The following is a 20,381-nucleotide window of genomic DNA, read 5'->3' on the forward strand; positions in this document are numbered from 1 at the left end:
CTTAAGAGTGTTCTCAAAGTACTTAATCTTTCTATGACCTCTCGTTCAAGGATTCTATTTTTACTACCCTGAAGTAATGAAAGAGACTTCCTCCCTCTGATCAAAGCCTTAATTCCTTCAGGTGGATCAATTAAGGGCCCCTTGTCCTTGACCTGATCAGACCATCACTCTCTTTCAAGGAAGGAATCCTTCCTGAATTCATCAATGAGAGAAGAATAGAGAATCTTGAAAGAATTGATAGTTAAATAGACTCATATGTATTTCTCTTTCAGGTTTAAAACGTTATTAGAGTAAGGTACTTTTAAAATGCTTTCTCTATTTCTAAGAGGAGGGAGAGATTCTTGATAGCACATCATCAAATTTATATTCTTCTGAAGAGATACAATTCCCACCACCAAAGGAGTAAATACAAAGTTATTTCAAGAGCTAAATGAGCTAAATCAGGAATATCATTTCAACCAGTAATTGTCACCCCATAAAATTCCTGATTTTTTTTTTTTTTTTTTGTGTGTGGGGCGGGGGAGACTGTGATAGAATTTTTTTTTTCATAAAATGGTAAGGATAAAAAATAATAAATGCTTGTTCCTTCTTTTTTTTTCCCCCCCTATTTTGAGTTTATGATTAGTTAGAGGAGGAGAAATTGATTCTTCATTCCACACCATCAAATTTATATTCTTCTGAAGAGATAACAATTCCTAACACCCAAAGGAGTAAATACAGTTATTTCAAGTGAGAGTATGAGCTTAATCTGAAATATCATTGCAACACAATAATTGTTACCCCAGAAAATTCCTAGTTTTTTTTTTTTTGAATGAGTGGGTGATATAATTTTTTCTTTTATTACCTTTTCATAGAATAAGAGCTTAATAAATGCTTATTCCTTCTTTTCTTCCCTGTTTCTGAGTTTATGATTAGTAATTTACCTGTCACTCTTAACAGTGGGTGGTATTTTACATAGATGACTCAGAAAAAGTGCTGTTAACCATGTTTCTTTATGGCCCAGCCTCAGTTAAGTTTATGGAAAGGAGGCAGTCCTTTGTAGTGGGGGTGGATGGGAGGGACTAAATGCTAAACATAATCCGCAGCATTTTCATTTTGATCTTGTTTGATCCAAGGGAGGACAGATAGTAATAGAAGGAAAAGGTTTAATTCAAAACCTACCTTTTCCAAAAAGCATTTCCTATTTACTCTAGTAATATCACTCTTCTCTAATGTAAATTGATTGTTGGGGGGAAAGCATTTATTAAGTGTCAACTGAGTATCAGACGCTATGTTAAGTGCTGGAGATACAAATATAAAAAGACAGGTCCACAGCTGTAATTATGTGGATATCAGACACTGCAAAGTGCTTTACATTTCTCATTTGATCTTCAGAACAACTTTGTAGGTTATTTATTGAGATTTATTTCCATCAATAGGAGCAAGGTTGGAAGAAGCCATAGCATTTAAATGACTTTTTTTGTGAGCGTCCTCTTTACCATAAATTGGAGTTTGTTTTAGCAATCTAGCCTCAGTAGAGATGACAAAAAGGTAAATGAATCTAAGAAACCAACTACTTTCACACCTAGAACCACATCTGTTACAGCTGTTTTGTTTATTATTCCCCCAAATCTGAAAGTAACAAAAACCAGACCATGTGAGACTAAGTGGGAGGAATAATTGTTAAAGCAGAAAGATGAAATAACCCTACATGGAAGAGAGAGTTGAGAAAAGGTGCGGTGTACCCACATTTTATTGGGAACTATTGCATGAGGGCTGCTCTTAAAAGTCAGCCTCATCTAAGTGTGGCAAGGCTCAAACTGGGATATCTATATCGGCTGGATCGATTCCCAAGCTCTTCTTGTACAAACATGAAAGCATGCTCAAATGTTACCCTGAATAATAAACCAAAAGCCGGTGTTCTGAAATGTCTGCCAAATCTGCCAGGACATCTCACAAAAATTACTTTGTTGAAATTAGAGTCCCTTGCAAACCGATGAGAGCGTAAATACTTCCAGTATGAGATAAAGCAGCCCGTTAGTCAGCTCCAAACTGGATCCAGCAGAGTTCCCAGTGGCCAAGATGGTGGGGGGAGAAGTGAAATGCTAAGGTAACTGTAAGAAAGCTGGAATGTTTCACTCTGAAGGAGGGTGGCAGATGGAAACTCCTCTCTATTGTTCTGGAATGAGCGAGACTCACTTTGACTTAGAGAATTGGTAATGGTTGCTGCTCTTGTGCTTACAGTCTCCAGTCTCCTGGCCGCTTCCTCCACCTCTCCGAGTCCTCACTCTCTCTCCTCCTTGGGGGGCTAGCCCTGCTGGGGGGGAGCTCCCACTCCCATCCCTCTTCCTTCTGCAGCCTGGTTTTGGGCCCACCGTTCACAGGGGAACTCCGCACGTTCCCAGGGGCCCCTTGGGTGCCGGACCTGCTGGCCTTTTCTCAGTCCCCATTTTCGTGACCTTGGAGCTCCCCCCTCGATGCCATTAGACACCTGGCTTGGGGATCTTGTCTCCTGGGTCTCCTTCTGATTAGCTGACCACCCTTCTTATCTTTGGTGATGAGTCCTGGACCCTCTGCACCAGGTAAATACCCAGAAATCCTGAGGGTCTTTCCTTCTCACATTGGATTTTTTGGTTTTTTGTTTTTTTGATTAGATAAAAGAAGTCATTCTTTGTCCCAATTCTTCCCCAGCCTTAATCACTATTGGATGTAGTCTGGCCTGGTGGCTAGAATTCTTGCTTGCCTAGCTCCTTAGCCCTTAGGAATATACTGTCGAAGCTGCTAAATCTAATGTTACCCTGATTGTGGCTCCCAGACACTTGAATGGTTTCTCTGCGGCCGTTTCCAATATTTTTTCCTTGACCTGAGAGCTTTGGAATTTGGCTATGAAATGACTGGAAGTTTGCGTGTAGTGATTTCTTCAGGTAGATGCTTTCCATTCCAAGTTGTTTAGAGGGGAGTTTGAGAGAGCCTTGCCCTTTCTCTGGGTGAGACATGGATGGGCTTTTGTTTGGTTCCCCCAGCTGTGAAGGTGGAGTTGGATTGGATTGGATTGGATTGGAGGGTTGAGAGGGGAGGGGAGGTTATCTCCCCCACAGAATGTAAGCTCCTTGGGGCAGGCCTGGGCTGGGTCTTGAGAGTGGTCTCCTGAGCTCTGAAGAGTCTTTTGTTCTTTGCCCCTAGCTTTTTCCCTTCTAGAGTGGGAGCTACTTGGGGCCAGGGCCGGGATCGGGTGGGAAACACCCTGCATTTCTTTACCTTTCTTACCTCACATTTTTAGAAACTGCCCTTTAGAAATCCCAGCCAATGGGGAAAGGAGCCGGGGGTGGGGCGGGGAGCTGGGCTGAGGGACAAGAAGGGATTGCCCCCTGGGTGTGTCAGAGACCCCTGACTGTGCCAGTGCTCCCATCTCGCCTCCCTCCAGGCCACTCTGAATGAGCCCAAGATTCTTCCTGAAATACAGGAACTCTTCTGGAGTCAGGTATGAGGGCTGGCTAATCCCCTATGGGCTCCACTGACATCCTAGAGCCAGGAGAAGTTGAGGAAGGATGTCAGCGGCGGGGGTAGGCCCCTTCGGTGGGGACACGGACCAGGCCGGCACGGAAGCCCATGGACGGGAGCGTGGGGGACGTTGGAGCAGGCGTGCCGATGAGAGTGTTCACACATGGAGGAGCACAGATTCATTCGGGGTTCTTCTGGGGATGCTAGAGAGCTGCACGGAACCACTTGGCAATTTCCCGGGTTATTTGCATTTTTATTAGGCTCTAAAAGTCTCCTTGTCTGCCATTTTATGAATAAATCACAGTTTTAGTAGTGTGACCTTTTCAACATAATCCATTCCAATATATAGAACCTGCATGATTTGAAAAATAGAATATACATACAAATATAAGGCATCAGTAGCTATAGAATACAAATATAAATATAAGGCATCAATATCTAGAATAGAGCCTGCCTTGGTGGGTGACAGGATCCCCTTCACTGGAGGCCTTGAGAAGAGGCTGGATGGCCATTGTGGGAATTGTTGGAGAGGATAGTTTGATCGGGTATAGGTTGAACTAATGGCCTCTGCCATTCCTTCCACTCTTCCTTGCTCTTAGCTCCTGGATGATCTGACACTATGCTCATCTGTACTTCAGAGGCTGTAGTTTAAAGAACAGAAGGCCCCATCTTTTTTTTTTCCCCTCTCTTCCAGATTATTCAGAACTGGGAGATCTTCCTCCTCGTTCCCCATTGGAGCCAGTTTGTGAAGATGGTCCCTTTGGTCCTGTCATAGAGGAGAAGAAACGAACGTCTCGAGAACTCCGAGAGTTGTGGAAGAAGGCCATTTTACAACAGATTCTGCTGCTCAGGATGGAGAAGGAAAACCAGAAATTGCAAGGTAGGGGCTACTTCTTTGATTCATTCATTTTACTTTTCTTCCTTCCTTTTGTTTACCAAGTGTTCCCAAGATCACAGAAAACAAGTCTGAAAATTTTGGATTATTGGGCTTAAGTAAATCTATTAAAAAAATTAGATAAGACAATTTAACAATATTTTCATTTCTTTCAATGCATTTAAATAGAAATTGAATATCTTAGAATTTATTTCTTGTTAAACCCTGACATTTTTGATTAGGAAATGGTGAGTACTTAGGACCTAGAAGTCTTTTCAGATTCAGAACATGCATCTTACTACACTACACAGAAGATAAAGTAAGTCTTTCATGTAATTATTATTCCCTCTTGTAAATAGTGCCTTTATTTAGATTTCGTGTCAGATTGAATTTTATTAACTTAGTTTTTACATTATTCACTTTTCCACATTAAAAAAAAAATCATCAAGTGGAGAATGAAGGCAAAGAGATAATCAATCACTATACTTTTGAGTCTGGAAAGTATGACTTTCTGACTTGAAACTCTTACTAGTTGTGTTACATGGGCAAGTCATTTTATGCTCCCTGAACCTCAATTTCCCCATTTGAAAAAGGGTATGATAATAGCTTCTACTTCATGGAATTGTGACGCTCAAATGAAATGATATATGTGTGTTAAATGGTTTGCAAACAATAAAGTGCTTTAAAAATATCAACTCATTATGTAGGCCTCATTCCATTTAAAATGCCTCCCTGTTCCATTTCACTGATTTTTTTTTTTAAATGAATCAGGGAAATCATGTGTTCTAAAAGTATGCTTTTGCTTTCTTCCATCTCATGAGTTATGATTAGGTAGTTTCTTCCCCCAGTCTCCCTTTTCTGTAGTTACCTTACAAGGATAGATAGTGATTTTCAAAAATGCAATAAAGGCTTTTTTTGGACACCCTTTGTGGTTTTGAGGGCCTGGATTCTACAGCCACTTCTGCCTCGGATTTTTTTCTGTATCTCCCAAGGCTTCCGGGAAGAAGGAAGGGCAAAAGGGGAAAAACTAAATGAATACAGCAGTGAGGAAGCCAGAGGGGGCTAAGGAAATGGAGAGAAGAAATTTGTTCCCAATACTATCCGTAATCTTTGTGATTACATCAGGCACTAGTAGGAGTTGGGTGGCGTTGTCATTGAGCTCCATTGTTCAATGATAACTCTACTGTCTGTATGTACTTCATATAAAGTAAGAACTCCATTGAAAGTTGTTTGAACTGTCCTGCTCCCTTGATATTGAAAATAGGACTTGGCTAGAATAGCAGTGTGGAAGTGCTTGTTGAAATTTGGGGTAGTATAATGCCAGTATTAAAAACAAGACATAACTGGTAACCTGCCTATTTACATTTTAACAAGACCTGTTGTAAATATATAAAGCTTTTAACTACATAGAAAGTTTTAATTAAAAAAAAAAAGCTTCTGCTTTACCACATGTATTACCTACTCTCTGGATCGTTACAAGAACACAGAGGGCCATCAGAGCAGGAGAAATTGGAGATTTACAGATTTGCAGATTTTTGTCTCCCCATTGCCACTGTCAGTTTCTTTATGGGTCAGTTAACATTGCCCTGTTAAATGGCTATGGAATCTCGCCTCCTTATTCCAGGCAGTTAATGGATATGTTAGATAAGGATGCTGCTATAAAACAGATATTAACTGGCTTCACAGGAATTTTGGAAGGAATCATAGCCTTAAATGATTGGGTAATAACAATAGGCCATAATTCAAATTCGAGAGATTTAATGTGAATGCTGAGTAGACTGGAATGAATATTTGAGAGATTCCAAAGTTAAGAAACCCTGCAGAAGAGTTTTTGGTACGATTTCAAGGGTTGTTTTTTGACATGAATTTTTTTTTCATCTTTCTTTTAGAAGAACAGGGCTAAAACTTCCAAATAAAAGTTGAATTAGTAGGTCAGTATATGTCTGGATTCACAAGTTTCTAAAATGTGTTTCCCTGATTTTTATTTCAGAACCACTTAAAACTTCTGAACAGGTCCATAGGTAGTCTGAAGAAAAGAAGCACAACTAGTAGTCCTAGCAAGACTCTTGGATCTGTGATTTCATGAGCATAGGGAATTCCCAAATGAGAACAGGGAACTTTGCCTTTAAGTTTGTTTTTGTTCCATCACACAGCCAGTATGTGTTAAGGTATAGACTTAACTTGGTCTTTTTGGCTCGGAGGGTGGGTAGCTAGCTCTGTCCACTGCTCTCTTGCCTCTCAAAACACACTATTTAGGTTAAAAGACAAATTAATCACAACTCACAAATTGAGGCTATCCATTACTATCCAGAATGACTAACGTTGTGATGGAATATAGTACTATAAGAAGAGAGGAGCAGGATGGTTTCAGAAAACTGAGAAATATAAACTGATGCAATGAAGTGAGTAGAACCAGGATGTGAAAGCTATAACTGCTCTTCTTAATTACAGTGATCATTTCCAAAGATCCCTGAAGAATACTATCTGTCTTTAGAAAAAGAACTGTTTTAACAGTACAGATGGAAACATACTGTTCATTTTTTTTTTTTTTTTGGTGACATGACTTATGGAAATGTGTTTTGCATAGGGGGAAAAAATCCCAACAAAACTAGATTAGAGAGTAAAGATTTGGTGAAAGCCAACTCAGAAAGGACCAGTTTGGGTGAGACGTAGATACTGCTGTATCAAATCTGATGTGAGATGCCTGGAAAAAATTTCTGGTTGTGAGAGCTGTTAGAATTTTATCCTGGCCCTCATCTGACCTATTCACTGAGAAAGAGATGAAGAAGATGTACTCTGAGCAGTTTTTACCTTCATATAAGCAGTGTGATATATGAAAAGCTTTATTACTGTTCTGGAAACATTTCATGATCCTTTCAGCAAACTTCAAACTTCATTCAGAGAACCATATAATTTTATAGCTAGAAGGCACCTTAGAGAATAACTAGTCCGGCCTCTTGATTTTACAGATGAGGGAACTATGTCCTTGGAAGGTAAATAATTTGCCCAAGGTTGTGCTGCTGCGTAATGGAAGAGGGAATCATTGTCCTTCCCAACACCTACCCCTCTATTTGGGATCTTAATCCCGTTCTCAGATCTCTCCATCTTCAGCTCATCTTTATTTGCTGGTTCCTTTCTTGCTGTCTTCAAATGTGGAAGGATAGTTAGAGGAGTGAACAGTAAATGGGTTTTTTGAGCCCTAGGAAGCATACCGACCCTGCCCTGGAAGAGTTTCAGTTCCAATAAGGGAAGAAAATGCAGACCCATAAAAGGTTAGAAAGGAATGGAGACCAGGGATGTGGGGCGGCTGAGACTGGAGATACTGGTAACAAGTGGCTGGATGATCTAATTCTGGGTGAGATGAGGTGGAAGGCCAGGGCTCTAAAGGCAGAGAGCTCAGGTAGGAGGTGAAGAAGGGTCAGAGTGTAAGTCCTCCATCTCTCACTTGCCCCTGCGTCTCTCACTCTGTTCCCTTGCATACTCCAACGCTGTTCTTCACCTGCCATTCCTTTTTCAGTCTCCATTGGTCTCTGCCCCACCCCTTGCCAGAACTTGTTTTCCCAGGGCTACTAGTGTTAATTGGCCCGTGATCTGTGCAGGATCCTCTGCCTCCTTGACTTCTCCGTAACTACTGCTAAATGTATGGTCTTAAGGTTTGCCTAAACCTGCGGGAGCTGCCAGGCCACAAAGACTGGAGCTTGACGTGGCCCAGCTTTCAGAAATCGCTGAACGTTGGCTGCTTCTGGAATGGCCAGTGAGAATTGCTGTGGGCGAGGCCCTGCACTTGGGTGGTCTTTGTGACAATGGACAGAGCTTGGGGGTGGGGGTGGGGGACCAGCATTGAAACAATGTCATGGGACTCCCACATCCTACAGAAAAGGTCAAATTCAACTCCATATACCTGTACCCCTATTCTAAGAGGGCTCAGTGTTAATGCTATGTAAAGAGAAAGGGGGTCCTGAAGAAAAGGGGGCTCTTCCTTATGACTTCTGTCCTGAGGCGAGAGTTATAGTCACTTAGTTTTATTAAGTGCCTAGTCTGTATCTGACAGTGTTCCAAGTTCTGGGGACACAGGAAGTTTCCTCCAAAAAAGCCTGCTTTCAGAGCTCAAATTTTTTTTTTTTAAACTTTTTATTGATAGAACCCATGCCAGGATAATTTTTTACAACATTATCCCTTGCACTCACTTCTGTTCTGATTTTTTCCCCTCCCTCCCTCCATCCCCTTCCCCAGATGGTAAGCAGTCCTTTACATGTTGAATAGGTTACAGTATATATCCTAGATACTATATATGTTTGCAGAACCGAACAGTTCTCTTGTTGCACAGGGAGAATTGGATTCAGAAGGTAGAAATAACCCGGGAAGAAAAACAAAAATGCAGATAGTTTACATTCATTTGCCAGTGTTCTTTCCTTGGGTGTAGCTGCTTCTGTCCATCCTTGATCAATTGAAACTGAGTTAGATCTTCTCTGTCAAAGAAATCCACTTCCACCAGAATACATCTCATACAGTATCGTTGTTGAGGTATATAATGACCTCCTGGTTCTGCAGAGCTCAGTTTTGATGGGGGAGACAAGAAATGTACAAATTACAAATGGAGTTACAGGTCAGGTTTGTCTAGTGCCGGTGCGTTTCTCAAGGTTACAGCTTTTTATTTTTGCGTTTCCATTATTTTAGAGAACTGTATTATTGAAAAGAAAACATCAGAATGTTATTACGCCAAAAGGAAAAAGATAGCCTTTTTTTGTTTGGTTTTATTTTTTTGGCAGAATCAAAATCTTGGCTAGAGGCTCCTGGACATTTCAGGTTACACTGCCTGTCCTTAGAGTTCCCATGCCTCCTAGTCTTGGTGTGGGCCAGCTCCAGGCATCTGATGCCGGGGCCCATTTTGGAAGGGTTTTAATGCCAGAGAAAGTGCACTTAGAAGGTTGTGAGCATCTGACCTGCTACAATAGTTACATACATCAGTGTTGATATTGATAGCTAACATGTTACAGCAATTTTAAGGTTTGCAAAGTGTTGTACGTATGTTATCTCATTTGCTTTTCCCACTAGCTCTGAGGTAGGTGCTGTGATTATCTCCATTTACAGGTGAGACTGGTTACCTGTACACTGAGAAAGTCTAGCATTTCATTCTCTAAAAGGAAGTAAATTCCATAGGTGCAGGAGCCATGGAGCAGACATTCAGGAAATGATTCTTGGAAATAGCCTACAGATTCTGAAGGGAGCTACACATGATACATGGGAAGCCATCCGAGGATGTCACCTCCAGGTCTTGAGGAAGGGATATGAAAGGAAAGGAAAATCAAATGCCCTGTGATTTAAGGAGATGAAAGTACGGTTCGTAGATCAGAGATAATCATTCTTCCCATGACCTTATAGCAACATTCGTTTTAGAATTTCCTGTGTTTCTAAAACGGATGAAGTGTCCATTTCATGCAACTAATGTTCAACAAAGCTTTATATATTCTCTGGAGTTAGCCTCTGGCTAATATTTGTTTTAATGCTGTGCCAACCTAAATCACTACAACCAAACATGTATAACTAAGTGTAGTTTTTACACACACACACACACACACATGCGCATGCACCTACTGTGTGTGTGTGTGTGTGTGTGTGTGTGTAATCATTCCGGAGAGATTCTCCTGTTTGCTCATAGAAAATCAAGCGCATCCAGAGATATGTTAGAAAATTGTTTGAATTACAAGCTATCAAGGGGATGGTCTCATACAGAAAAGGAGAGAATAAAAATTGCACTAAGCTACGAGTAAAATACGTACAAAAAAAAAAATCAAACTACATTTTTATTCTGAATAAAATGTAGGGCGAGAAATGAATCTCCTATCCTGTTGCTGTTTCTGAGCAACTTTATTGTTCTCTGTAGAGTTTTAGCTATAAGTAGTAGGATTTATATCAGATTTTTTTTGCGCAATGTTTATGGAAAAAGCTGACTTAGAAAACGAGTGGTTTAGCTTCTCCCTCTTAATGCTTGGGGCCAGTCACTTATCTAAAAGGTAATCTACATCACATCTGAGTTCCTTTCAGTTCTGGATGAATGAATGAAAAACCATTGATTTAAACTCTCCATGCCTTGTTTCTTATGACTAAAACAATCCAAATCCTTAGCAAGGGAGTGGGAGGCGGTATTCAGAGTAGCTGTAATTATAAATTGTTTCCAGCAGAAATTCTCCTATGTTATACTTTTTATTATAGTCGCCTTCATCCCTAAATTGGTTGTCATCTTGCTTTACTGATACCAGCTGGAGAAAAGAATAACTGTTACTCAGGACCATATTTGTTTTTGTAGGGGCCATCTGTAGTATACATATCTAGGGTTGGAAAATATGGAACAAGTCATGCTATAGTCATATCTGAAAGTTTAATACCCCGTACATATATGGGATAGAGATTTTCACTAGGAATCATGTGACTATTAGGAGTTACAAACCAGTTACTCTTCCCCACTGGTTATTTCCTGCTTTCTTAGGCTAGAAGTGCCCCAGGAGGAAGGATAGCTCTTGGCATGGAGATGAACTACTATAGGCTGCAAAATGATTCCTTTCTTGGCTTCTGTTACCCTTAGGAACTCCCAGAAACCATTGCTATTTTAGCTGCTGTCTTAATGGGATTCCTCCCCATCCTTTGCTGATCAGGTTTGACCCCTATATTAGCCAGAACAATAACAGAAGCTGTTGTACCTTCCCCCACCAAGTTCAAGTGTCCGAATAGTTGATTGAGTTAAAGAGATCCTTACCTCATAAAAGATAACCCAGTTATTTGGAAAACGGAGGGTCTAGAGGACCCTCATGAACTAAGATGTGGTGTCCTGCACTTGAAAAACTGCTTCTCTATTAAGATAATCTCATTTCATTTCGATAAATGTTATTAAATTGTCAGAGTTGCAGCCAATTAGTTTGACCATTGTATTTGTTTTAATTACTGGTAATTAGTGACTGGTAAAACTTAATACATACTAGTTTAGTTCTTTTTTAAAAAACATGCTCAGGAAGATTTTTTTTGGGGGGCGGGGAATGAATGATAATTTTATATATATGTATATATATATATAAAACACTATATAATTATATAACTACAGGAAGCCTTTCCTGGTGCCTCTTTATTCTATTTGCTTCCCTATGATTATTTCTAGTTTATCCTGTGTAATATGACATAGTTTTATGTATTGTTTTCTGCATTAGATTTTGAAGTCCTTAAGAATTCTTAAGTGTGCATTTTGCACACTGCCTGGGCACACACTCGTTGCATATTACATGTTCATTGACTAACATGTCTGATAATATAAAAAATAGATAATGACACAGACTTGTGTGTCATTCAGATCAATAGAACTGACAAAGAGACCAAGAGAACCTGGAAACCACCTGAGCCAGCAAACAATCTCTTACCAGGGATCAATTTGTAAGTTCTTTTCTAGGAAGATAAAATAGAAATTTTAATAAAATTTCCCATAAATTTCTCTCATAAAATAGAAAAGTGGTGAAGGGAAAATTTAAAGAAAACTCAGTGAGACAAAACCAACAAAATCATCCTGAACATGATAAAAAGAGAGAAGGGATGAAAAATGGAAAAGAACTCTACAGATTTTCCTAACAGGAGACTCATAACTGCTTCCTTCCAAAAAGGTGTTTCTAATGTGTGTCAAATTTATACAAAAGTCTTTGTAACAACAGAATCTACTTTGTTTGATAGCTCTCAGCAATAAAACAAGGAAACATGCTTTTTTGAAGCACTTTCCACGGTCATAGAAGATCTGATCCAAAGGGAAGAGGAATTCCCTGTACGTTGTAAGGAGCTCCAGGTATCCTGAATATTGTAAAAGAGATCAGGAATCACCTAATTCAGCCTTCCTAGCCATATAAGAAAAACCAGGTAGATGAAGAATACTTCAGACAGTTCAATGCCTTTGGCTAGCAGCCAGTAAATTGATTTCATCAGTCTTGAAAATGATTAATATAGTAATGGTTGAAAGCAATTAAATTACAGCAAATAGTTTCTGTAGAACTGTCATACCAAGGGTAATGGGGTGCTATGCCTTAAGTATCAGTAGACTACAACACTTGACCCATAAAAGATGTTATCATAAAGATGTGTTGACTGGAAAAGAAAATGGCCTGCTTGTGTGTCGAGAGCAAAGGATAGATCTTGCATGTTTCCATAATAGGAGAATTATAGGAGACATTTTAAATAGGTGAATCCTTTTGAGGATTTATGGGATGGAACGAGTCACCTGGGGTAGATTATGATCTATACCATCGGAGGGAGTATCTGTATTGATAAGGTAGAAATTTTTTGACATAGCAAAGTATGTCTAATTTTACAGATTAAGCTTCTTAAGCAGGGAAAGAACAGATACAAAATTGAGTCCTGATTTCCGCCATTACGTAATTAGCCGCAGTACTTCCTCAATAATCTTGTTACAAGGATTTGAAAATAAAATAACCAAAGTTAATATAATGTCCATAAATAATTTTGGTTTTGTTCTGATAATCCTCGTGGCGGCAAGCAAGGTTTTTTAAAAATGCTCTTCCCAGAGAGTTATTAACTTGGGCTATTTATTATGTCTCTGCTCTACAAATACCATGAACTAAAGGTACTGTACAGAGAAGACCAAAATTTCCTTTCAATAATTTTGTCAAACTCAAAAAATATTTTTTAAAAAGATTTAAGAGAAATCATTTAGCTAACGCTGGGAATTTTAAAAAAATTAAAATCGCCTTAGTGTCTTTTTAACTTCAGGTAGATCCATTAACTTCATACTAATTCAGTGTAACATTTGTATTTGTTGCATGAATACACCTTCAGACTGACAGTGTGCTCATAATGTAGTAGACTAATGCATAGAGCAGCAAGTCATTGAGTCTACTTTTTGCCCTAGATACGTGTCGGGAAGATTTTTAGCATTCATTTTTTAAAAGCTTTTTATTCTCAAAAAGTATGCATAGATGTTTTGCAAGGATGAACGTTGAAATGCAGTTCATCTATATACATATCCACGCTAGCATTCATTTTTACAAGATTATTGATACAAGAGGACCAGATTTTTCTTTTTCTCTCTATCCCTCCCTCCTGTCCCCTCTTTTGAAGATTGTTTGATGTAGTTTAGACATGTCCTATCATGTAAAGTATATTGCTTTATTAGTCATAGTTGTGAAAGAAGAAACATTCCCAAAGGGAAGAAAAACCATGAGAAAGAATAAAGTAAGAGAAAAATTCGGTTTCCATCTGCAGTCCATCAGTTCTTTATATGGATATGGTTGGTGTTTTCCTTTCTGAGTCCTTTGTACTTGGCTTAGATCATTGTATTGCTGAGTTAGTTGTAGCTGATCGATCAGTGTTGCCCGATTGTGTGTAAATTGTTTTTGTGGGGCTGCTTTTTTTACTTTGCACTACTTCATACAAGACTTCCAGGTTTTTCTGAAATCTGTAATCTGCCTGTTCATTGTTTCTTTCTTATTCTATTACAAAAAAGCTTTTTAGTTTAATATAATCAAAATTATTTTGCATTTTGTATTACTTATCTTGTTTAATTATGATTTTTTTTTTCTCTGTAGATCTGGGATTTTTTTTTTTTTTTAACTAAGGCACTTGGGATTAAGGGACTTGCCCAGGGTCACACAGCTAGGAAGTGTGAAGTGTCGGGTCAAATTTGAACTCGGGTCCTCTTGACTTCAAGGCAGGTACTCTAACTACTGAGCCACCCAGCTGCCCTGACAGATTATTTCTTGCTCTTCTACTTTGCTTAGGGTCATGCACCCATTTTACCTTATCTTTCACCCATCTACTTCATGAGTCATGAGTGACAACTATGTTACTTAACTTCATTTGGGTTCTCACTGCCTTCAATTAAGGATGAAATGAACTGAACTGAAATCTATTTTATCATCTCTGGGAAGTCTATAAGCCAACTTGCCACGCAGAGCAATGTTAACGGGCTTTCCAGCCCTCCCAGCTCCCTCGAGGTTCTTGAATTGTTCTCCCAAGCCCCCATTGCAGTGTGCTTTCCCTAATGTTAATCAGTGATAATGTCTCCTCTATATCAGTGAATGAGTGATCAATCTATTCATTAATTAAATTGATTAATTAATCAGTTAGTTTTAGAAAGTAGAGAAGTACAAACTCTCCTCTCCCCTCCAACTGGAGACACTAGGCAAGTGCTCCCCAAGGCAGACTGTTTCCCCACTCCCTTATTACCAGTGATGGAGCAAGGCCATCAAAAAGGAATTTTCCCTGCTCCACTCCTCAAGATCCAGGCTCTGTTTTCTCCTCCTGGGTCTTAAAGGATACTGTAGTATCCTTACTCCTTGCCTTTGGGCACAGAGGATCTGTCTTCTGGACACCCAAACTTGTTTCAGTGGACCCATCCAGTGGATGGATTTTTTAATTAATTTTTTTTCCTAGCACTTAGAAGTGTTGGTTGAATCTTCACAGTTAAAGGTTCTGATAAAGGCCTCATTTCCAAAATATATAGAGAATTGACTCAAATTTATGAGAAATCAAGCCATTCTCCAATTGATAAATGGTCAAAGGATATGAACAGACAATTTTCAGAGGATGAAATTGAAGCTATTTCCACTCATATGAAAGTGTTCCAAATCACTGTTGATCAGAAAAATGCAAATTAAGACAACTCTGAGGTACCACTACACACCTGTCAGATGGGCTAAGATGACAGGAAAAAATAATGATGAATGTTTGAGGGGATGCGGGAAAACTGGGACACTGATGCATTATTGGTGGAGTTGTGAACGAATCCAACCATTCTGGAGAGCAATCTGGAATTATGCCCAAAAAGTTATCAAACTGTGCATACCTTTTGATCCAGCAGTGCTACCACTGGGCTTATACCCCAAAGAGATACTAAAGAAGGGAAAGGGACCTGTATGTGCCAAAATGTTTATGGCAGCCCTATTTGAAGTGGCTAGAAAGTAGAAAATGTAAAACTGTTTGCATTTTTGTTTTTCTTCCCAGGTTATTTCTACCTTCTGAATCCAATTCTCCCTGTGCAACAAGAGAACTGTTCGGTTCTGCACACGTATATTGTATCTAGGATATACTGTGACAGATTTAACATGTATAGGACTGCTTGCCATCTGGGGGAGGGGGTGGAGGGAAGGAGGGGAAAAATCGGAACAGAAGTGAATGCAAGGGATAATGCTGTAAAAAATTACCCTGGCATGAGTTCTATCAATAACAAGTTATAATTATTTTTTTAAAAAAAAGTGTTGGTTGAAATCGACCATACTCTCCATCTCTGGTCGTCTTTCTGACTAAATTCTAAGTAAATCAGACTGACACTGCAGAAATGATAAGAAAGGAAGGAAGGAAAATTTGTCAGACTTGACAAAAAAAGGAAAAGGGAGGGAGAAGAAAAATAACCAAAAGTCATCAGGGGTAGCCTTGATGAATTGTGATCTGAAGTGTTCCCCTAGAGAGTTGGAAGGGGTGGACTGATCGGTCATTTTGGAAGTTTCCTAAGACCTTTGAGGAGAGGAGTCTGTGTGTGAGGTACATTTTGGGAATGAAGATGTATTTCTCACTGTTTGGATTGAATATCTCTGTTCATGGGTTCACTTCATTTATATCCCTTGGCACTTTGCCTTTAATCATAGGTATATGTGCAGTAGTGGTTTTAACTCTGAGTCTACTAAGTAGGATATTTTATATCAGTACTGTTCTCTCTTGTGATCTGTGACCAAAAAACTGTCCAGGTTTCCATATTTCTGAGAATGGAAGAATGATAACAGGGATATAACATTCACTTTTTTAAAGGAAGAAATCTTGAAATGTATTTAGTTTCATAAGGAAAAAATAGCCAGGACAAAAATGATCATTGCAGCATGAACTGAGAAAGGTAAAGAAACATTTCTCTTCTCATGTAGCTACTAAGAGTTCTTTTCCCTCTGGAGGGAAAATAACTCTGGAGTTATGATTTCCACTTAATGGGGGGAAAAAAAAACACTGAAAATATGGTTCCCCAGAAATTAGGTTATGTCATAATATCAATATATCATCTGCATGAATTGTCCATATCAGCCCCTCCCTGGAATCCTTGTTTAGCTAACCACACATTCCTAAATAAATTCCTTATTGTTGCAAACCATCTGGACTGTTTTCCATCTGTTCTTATCCCACATGACCCTGCCTCTGGTTTGTAGACTTCAAAATACAAGCAACAATTTAGATTTATATCATGATTTCATTATGATCCTGGGGTTACTTTTATTTCACATATGTTGGACCTATATGTATGGATGTATAATAATTAATATCATTTCTGCTTTATAGATGAGAAAACTAAAACTTAGGGACATTGTGATCAGCTTAGTCACAGAGCTAGTAAAAATCAGAACTGGAAGTGCCATCCAGGTCCTGTCGTTACACAACCTTTCCTTGTCCCCCCACCTCCATTTAACTCATTCTACATATGTGCCAGAACAATCATGCTCAGCACAAGTGTTCTACTAGGCCCGCACCCCAAAGAGACCAAAGAAAAAGAACCATATGCACAAAACTTCAGAGCAGGAAATTGAACTGATGTCCATCAATTGGGGAATGGCGAAGAAGCAGTGTGTGTGATTGTCATGAAATGCTGTTGTGCTTTAAGAAATGATGCCAGGGATGGTTTCAGAAACGGTGAAGTGAGCAGAATCAGGAGGACATGACTATCAACTTAGCTCTTGGGAAAAGACTCATGATGGAGAAGGCTTTTCATCTCCAAAGAGAACTGATGAATACAAACATAATTTTAAAAAGACTTTCCCCCCTTTTTTTTGCTACATAGCTAATATGGAAATTATATTTTACATGATCTCTCTCAATGTGGGAAGGGAGAGGCTGGAGGGGAGAAGAGATTTTGGAGTTGAGAACTTTATAAAAAACAGACACAAGAAAAAAAATTTAAAAAGCACAAGTCTGAAAATTCTTGCCCTGCTCAAGGATCTTCACTGGCTTTTTATTGTCTGTAAGATAAAATCTGCATTTCTTAGCTTGGTATTTAAAGCCTTTCAAAGGTCTGCTTTGCCAAGCTTGTTATACTTTATTCCCCTTCAAGTGCTGTCCTTTACCCTTCCCAACCTCCTGGCCCGATCCAGCCTCATTGAACTCCCTCTAGGACATGCCGCAGTCTGGGCTTTCATGCCTAGAGTGCATCCCTCCTTCCTTTGCCTCATCTAACCCTCTGTAATTTCTCTGAGATACAGCTTGGGCACCATATTCTACAAGGAGCTTTTCCTTCCAGTTTAATACAATAAATTTGTATTTAACTGCTTTATATGTTGGTGTTTTGAAGCACTTTATATTTATGGGGTGTGTGTGTTTATACATTTCTCTCTCAATGGAATGTAAGCCCTTTGAGAAAAGGGATTGCTTCATTCTTTGTACTTGTATTTTTACTGCCTTACGTGGCACACAGTAGGTTTTTTGTTTAAATAGATATTTTGTTGATTTGAAGTTCAGGAGAAGGAAGAGACTTTGGGGAACAAACTCCACAAAGTTGAGTTTTGAGATGCCTCTTCCATTTCAGAATGTTCCAACACTCAGTTGGTGATGTAGAATGGAAACTCGGAGACTTGAGCTGGAAATATTTGGGAGATGTTGGCAAAGAAATAGTAATAAACTAAACTCATGTGTGCTGATGGGATTGCCTCGGAAGAGAGTCCGGGAAAAGCCACAGGGATATGCCCATTGTATCACAGTAAGATACTCATCCAGTAATATAAATAAAATGGATTCATTCACGTACATTCCAGTGTGGACAGCATGGTGCCGGGGAATGAATGCTCCACTAAGTATTAGATATAGCCTACTTATAGCTTGTTTGTACATGATTGTAATACTGTAGCCTTCTGGAAGGCAAGGATTGTGTTTGCCTTTCTTTGTGTCCCCAGTGCTGAGCACAGAGCCTGTGACTAGCAGGTGATAACCTGGGTTCTCTTACCTGCCTGAACTGCTCAGAGTGGAGTTGATTCATGTAATATTGCAAAACTGAACTCTCTGCTCTTTTAAATCCCCCCTTCCATCCTCATGATTCTGGGTTTTTCTCTTCTATATTAACAGACTTAGGCTGTTCACTTCAGTGACTTACGAGCAAATTTACTGAACTAAGTGAGAGGGATTAAATGTTCTGTTCAACCTAATTGAAAAGTTCATATTCTCAAGGGAAAAGTGTGTGTGTGTGATACCACTAATTTAATGAAGCTAATGAAAAGTGTGATATTTAAAGCATGGCTTAAAATACAGACTTGGGGAAAACATTTTAACAATATATTTGCACATGGGTTTAAAGATTAACATCAATAAAGAATATCATCTCTTTGCCATGTACTTATCTTTAGAACCAATATATTTTGATAAGGTGTAAATATATTCATGGATCACAATACAGTGGTACCTAAAAATAATAATAAAAATAAAATTGGGAGCTTTATCTTGGCAAATCATCCTTGAATTGGAATCAAGATAAGGATGAATTTTATATACTCTTGTTGGTTTTTTCACTGCAGCATTGTTTTGGTAACCTTCTTAATGGTGTCCGCCATTTTTTTGTTTGTTTGTTTGTTTGTTTTTGGCTGAGGCAATTGGGGTTAAATGACTTGCCCAAATTCATAGCTAAGAAGTGTTAAGTGTCTGAGGCCAGATTTGAACTCGGGTCCTCCTGACTTCAGGACTGGTGCTCTATCCAGAGCTGCCTCCTAGCTGCCCATGATGTCCACTCTTGAAGATTTCCATCCGCTGAAGCTATCTTTCCCAGTCATTACAACCACCCTAATTCAGACCCATAGCACCATATTACAGTAACTTTGTTTAACCAGTCTCCCTACATCTAGCCTTTTTTAGGACATATTCCACATCATTGGGCCAAATTGATACTTCTCAAGGATTTATTGAATCTTGCCTCATGACAAATGAAAACATTCTCCTTGTCATTTAAAACCCCTCATAACCGGGTTTAGCCATTCCTCCCTGCCTGTCATTGTCTGCCCCAGCCAAGCTGGGACTGTGGGACGTTCTGTCTTCTGGTTTCCTTTTCCTCCACTGACTCCCCATCATTTCACTGGGCTTTCAACGATTGTACCAGCAGAGTACCAGCTATGAAAGGTCTTGGCGTACTCGGGAGGCTTTTCCTATGGGTTTTGCCTGTTCTAGAAAGACACCAGATTGGCCTTGGGGTGACGGTGTTTGGTCATAGTAATTTTTAGAGATTGTCTACTAAAATGCAAAGGCTAGGAAAGAGAATACTCTTAGTGCCATCTTCATTCCTCCTCAATGCACACTTCCACTAGATCCTTGATAGTATGTTGTCCAAATCAAGAGATGATCATTCTTCTTGCATTCTTGTGCCAAGGGAATATGAGGAATTTGGAATTTGAGGTGCCATATTGTGGAGAGTTATATGGATAAACTGGTTTGGGGATTCTGAGAACCACGTTTTTGGAAGATAAGTGGGCTACATATTTGAAAAGCTGCCATATGAAATCTTCAGCAGACAATCTCTTGTGGGAGAAATAGAACTAGTGAGTTATAGGTACGATTTAAACAGTAATAAAAAAAGACTTTGATTAGAGCCATCAAATAGTGGAATGGGCTTCTTACAAAATAGTTTGATTAAAAGTATTCAAGCAACCATTTATGTTATGAATGCTTTAGATTAGAGTCTATAACCTCAAACATCCCTTCCTTTTTCTAAAATGCTAACTAGAATGTCTTCAGATAGTTTTAAATTAAATTAACTAATTGAAATTCCTTGTTGCTCATTTAATCCAAAGGTATCCTACCTTTTTAAGCCAATTTGAACAATTGAGACTGTTATATTCTATGTTGATACTTGGGCCTATTTCATAGGTGAATTAGTGGTGGTTTCTAAATTGACTCTGGGATTTTTAAACATGCAATAGGTTGTAAATTTTGCCAGGAAGGTCATGAAGCTTCAGATGCTGTGCTATTACAGATAAAATATAATTTATAAATAAGTTTGTTTTGGACAAATTTTACTCGCCCAAAATATATA

At 39.1% G+C, this 20,381-nt stretch overlaps 1 protein-coding gene across 7 annotated transcripts in view; it reads left to right on the forward strand.

Annotated features, from left to right (window-relative positions):
* Positions 1 to 20,381, forward strand: part of TBC1D1 (TBC1 domain family member 1) — a 223,798-nt gene that overhangs the window by 168,554 nt on the left and 34,863 nt on the right. For all 7 annotated transcript variants that reach the window (XM_051965690.1, XM_051965689.1, XM_051965692.1 and 4 more), the window contains one exon: positions 4,175 to 4,360. In XM_051965690.1, coding sequence (XP_051821650.1) covers positions 4,175 to 4,360 — 186 coding nt within the window. The remainder of the gene's footprint in view (positions 1 to 4,174; positions 4,361 to 20,381) is intronic.

The sequence above is a fragment of the Antechinus flavipes genome, chromosome 6 (genome assembly GCF_016432865.1).
Source record: "Antechinus flavipes isolate AdamAnt ecotype Samford, QLD, Australia chromosome 6, AdamAnt_v2, whole genome shotgun sequence".
Taxonomy (NCBI): domain Eukaryota; kingdom Metazoa; phylum Chordata; class Mammalia; order Dasyuromorphia; family Dasyuridae; genus Antechinus; species Antechinus flavipes.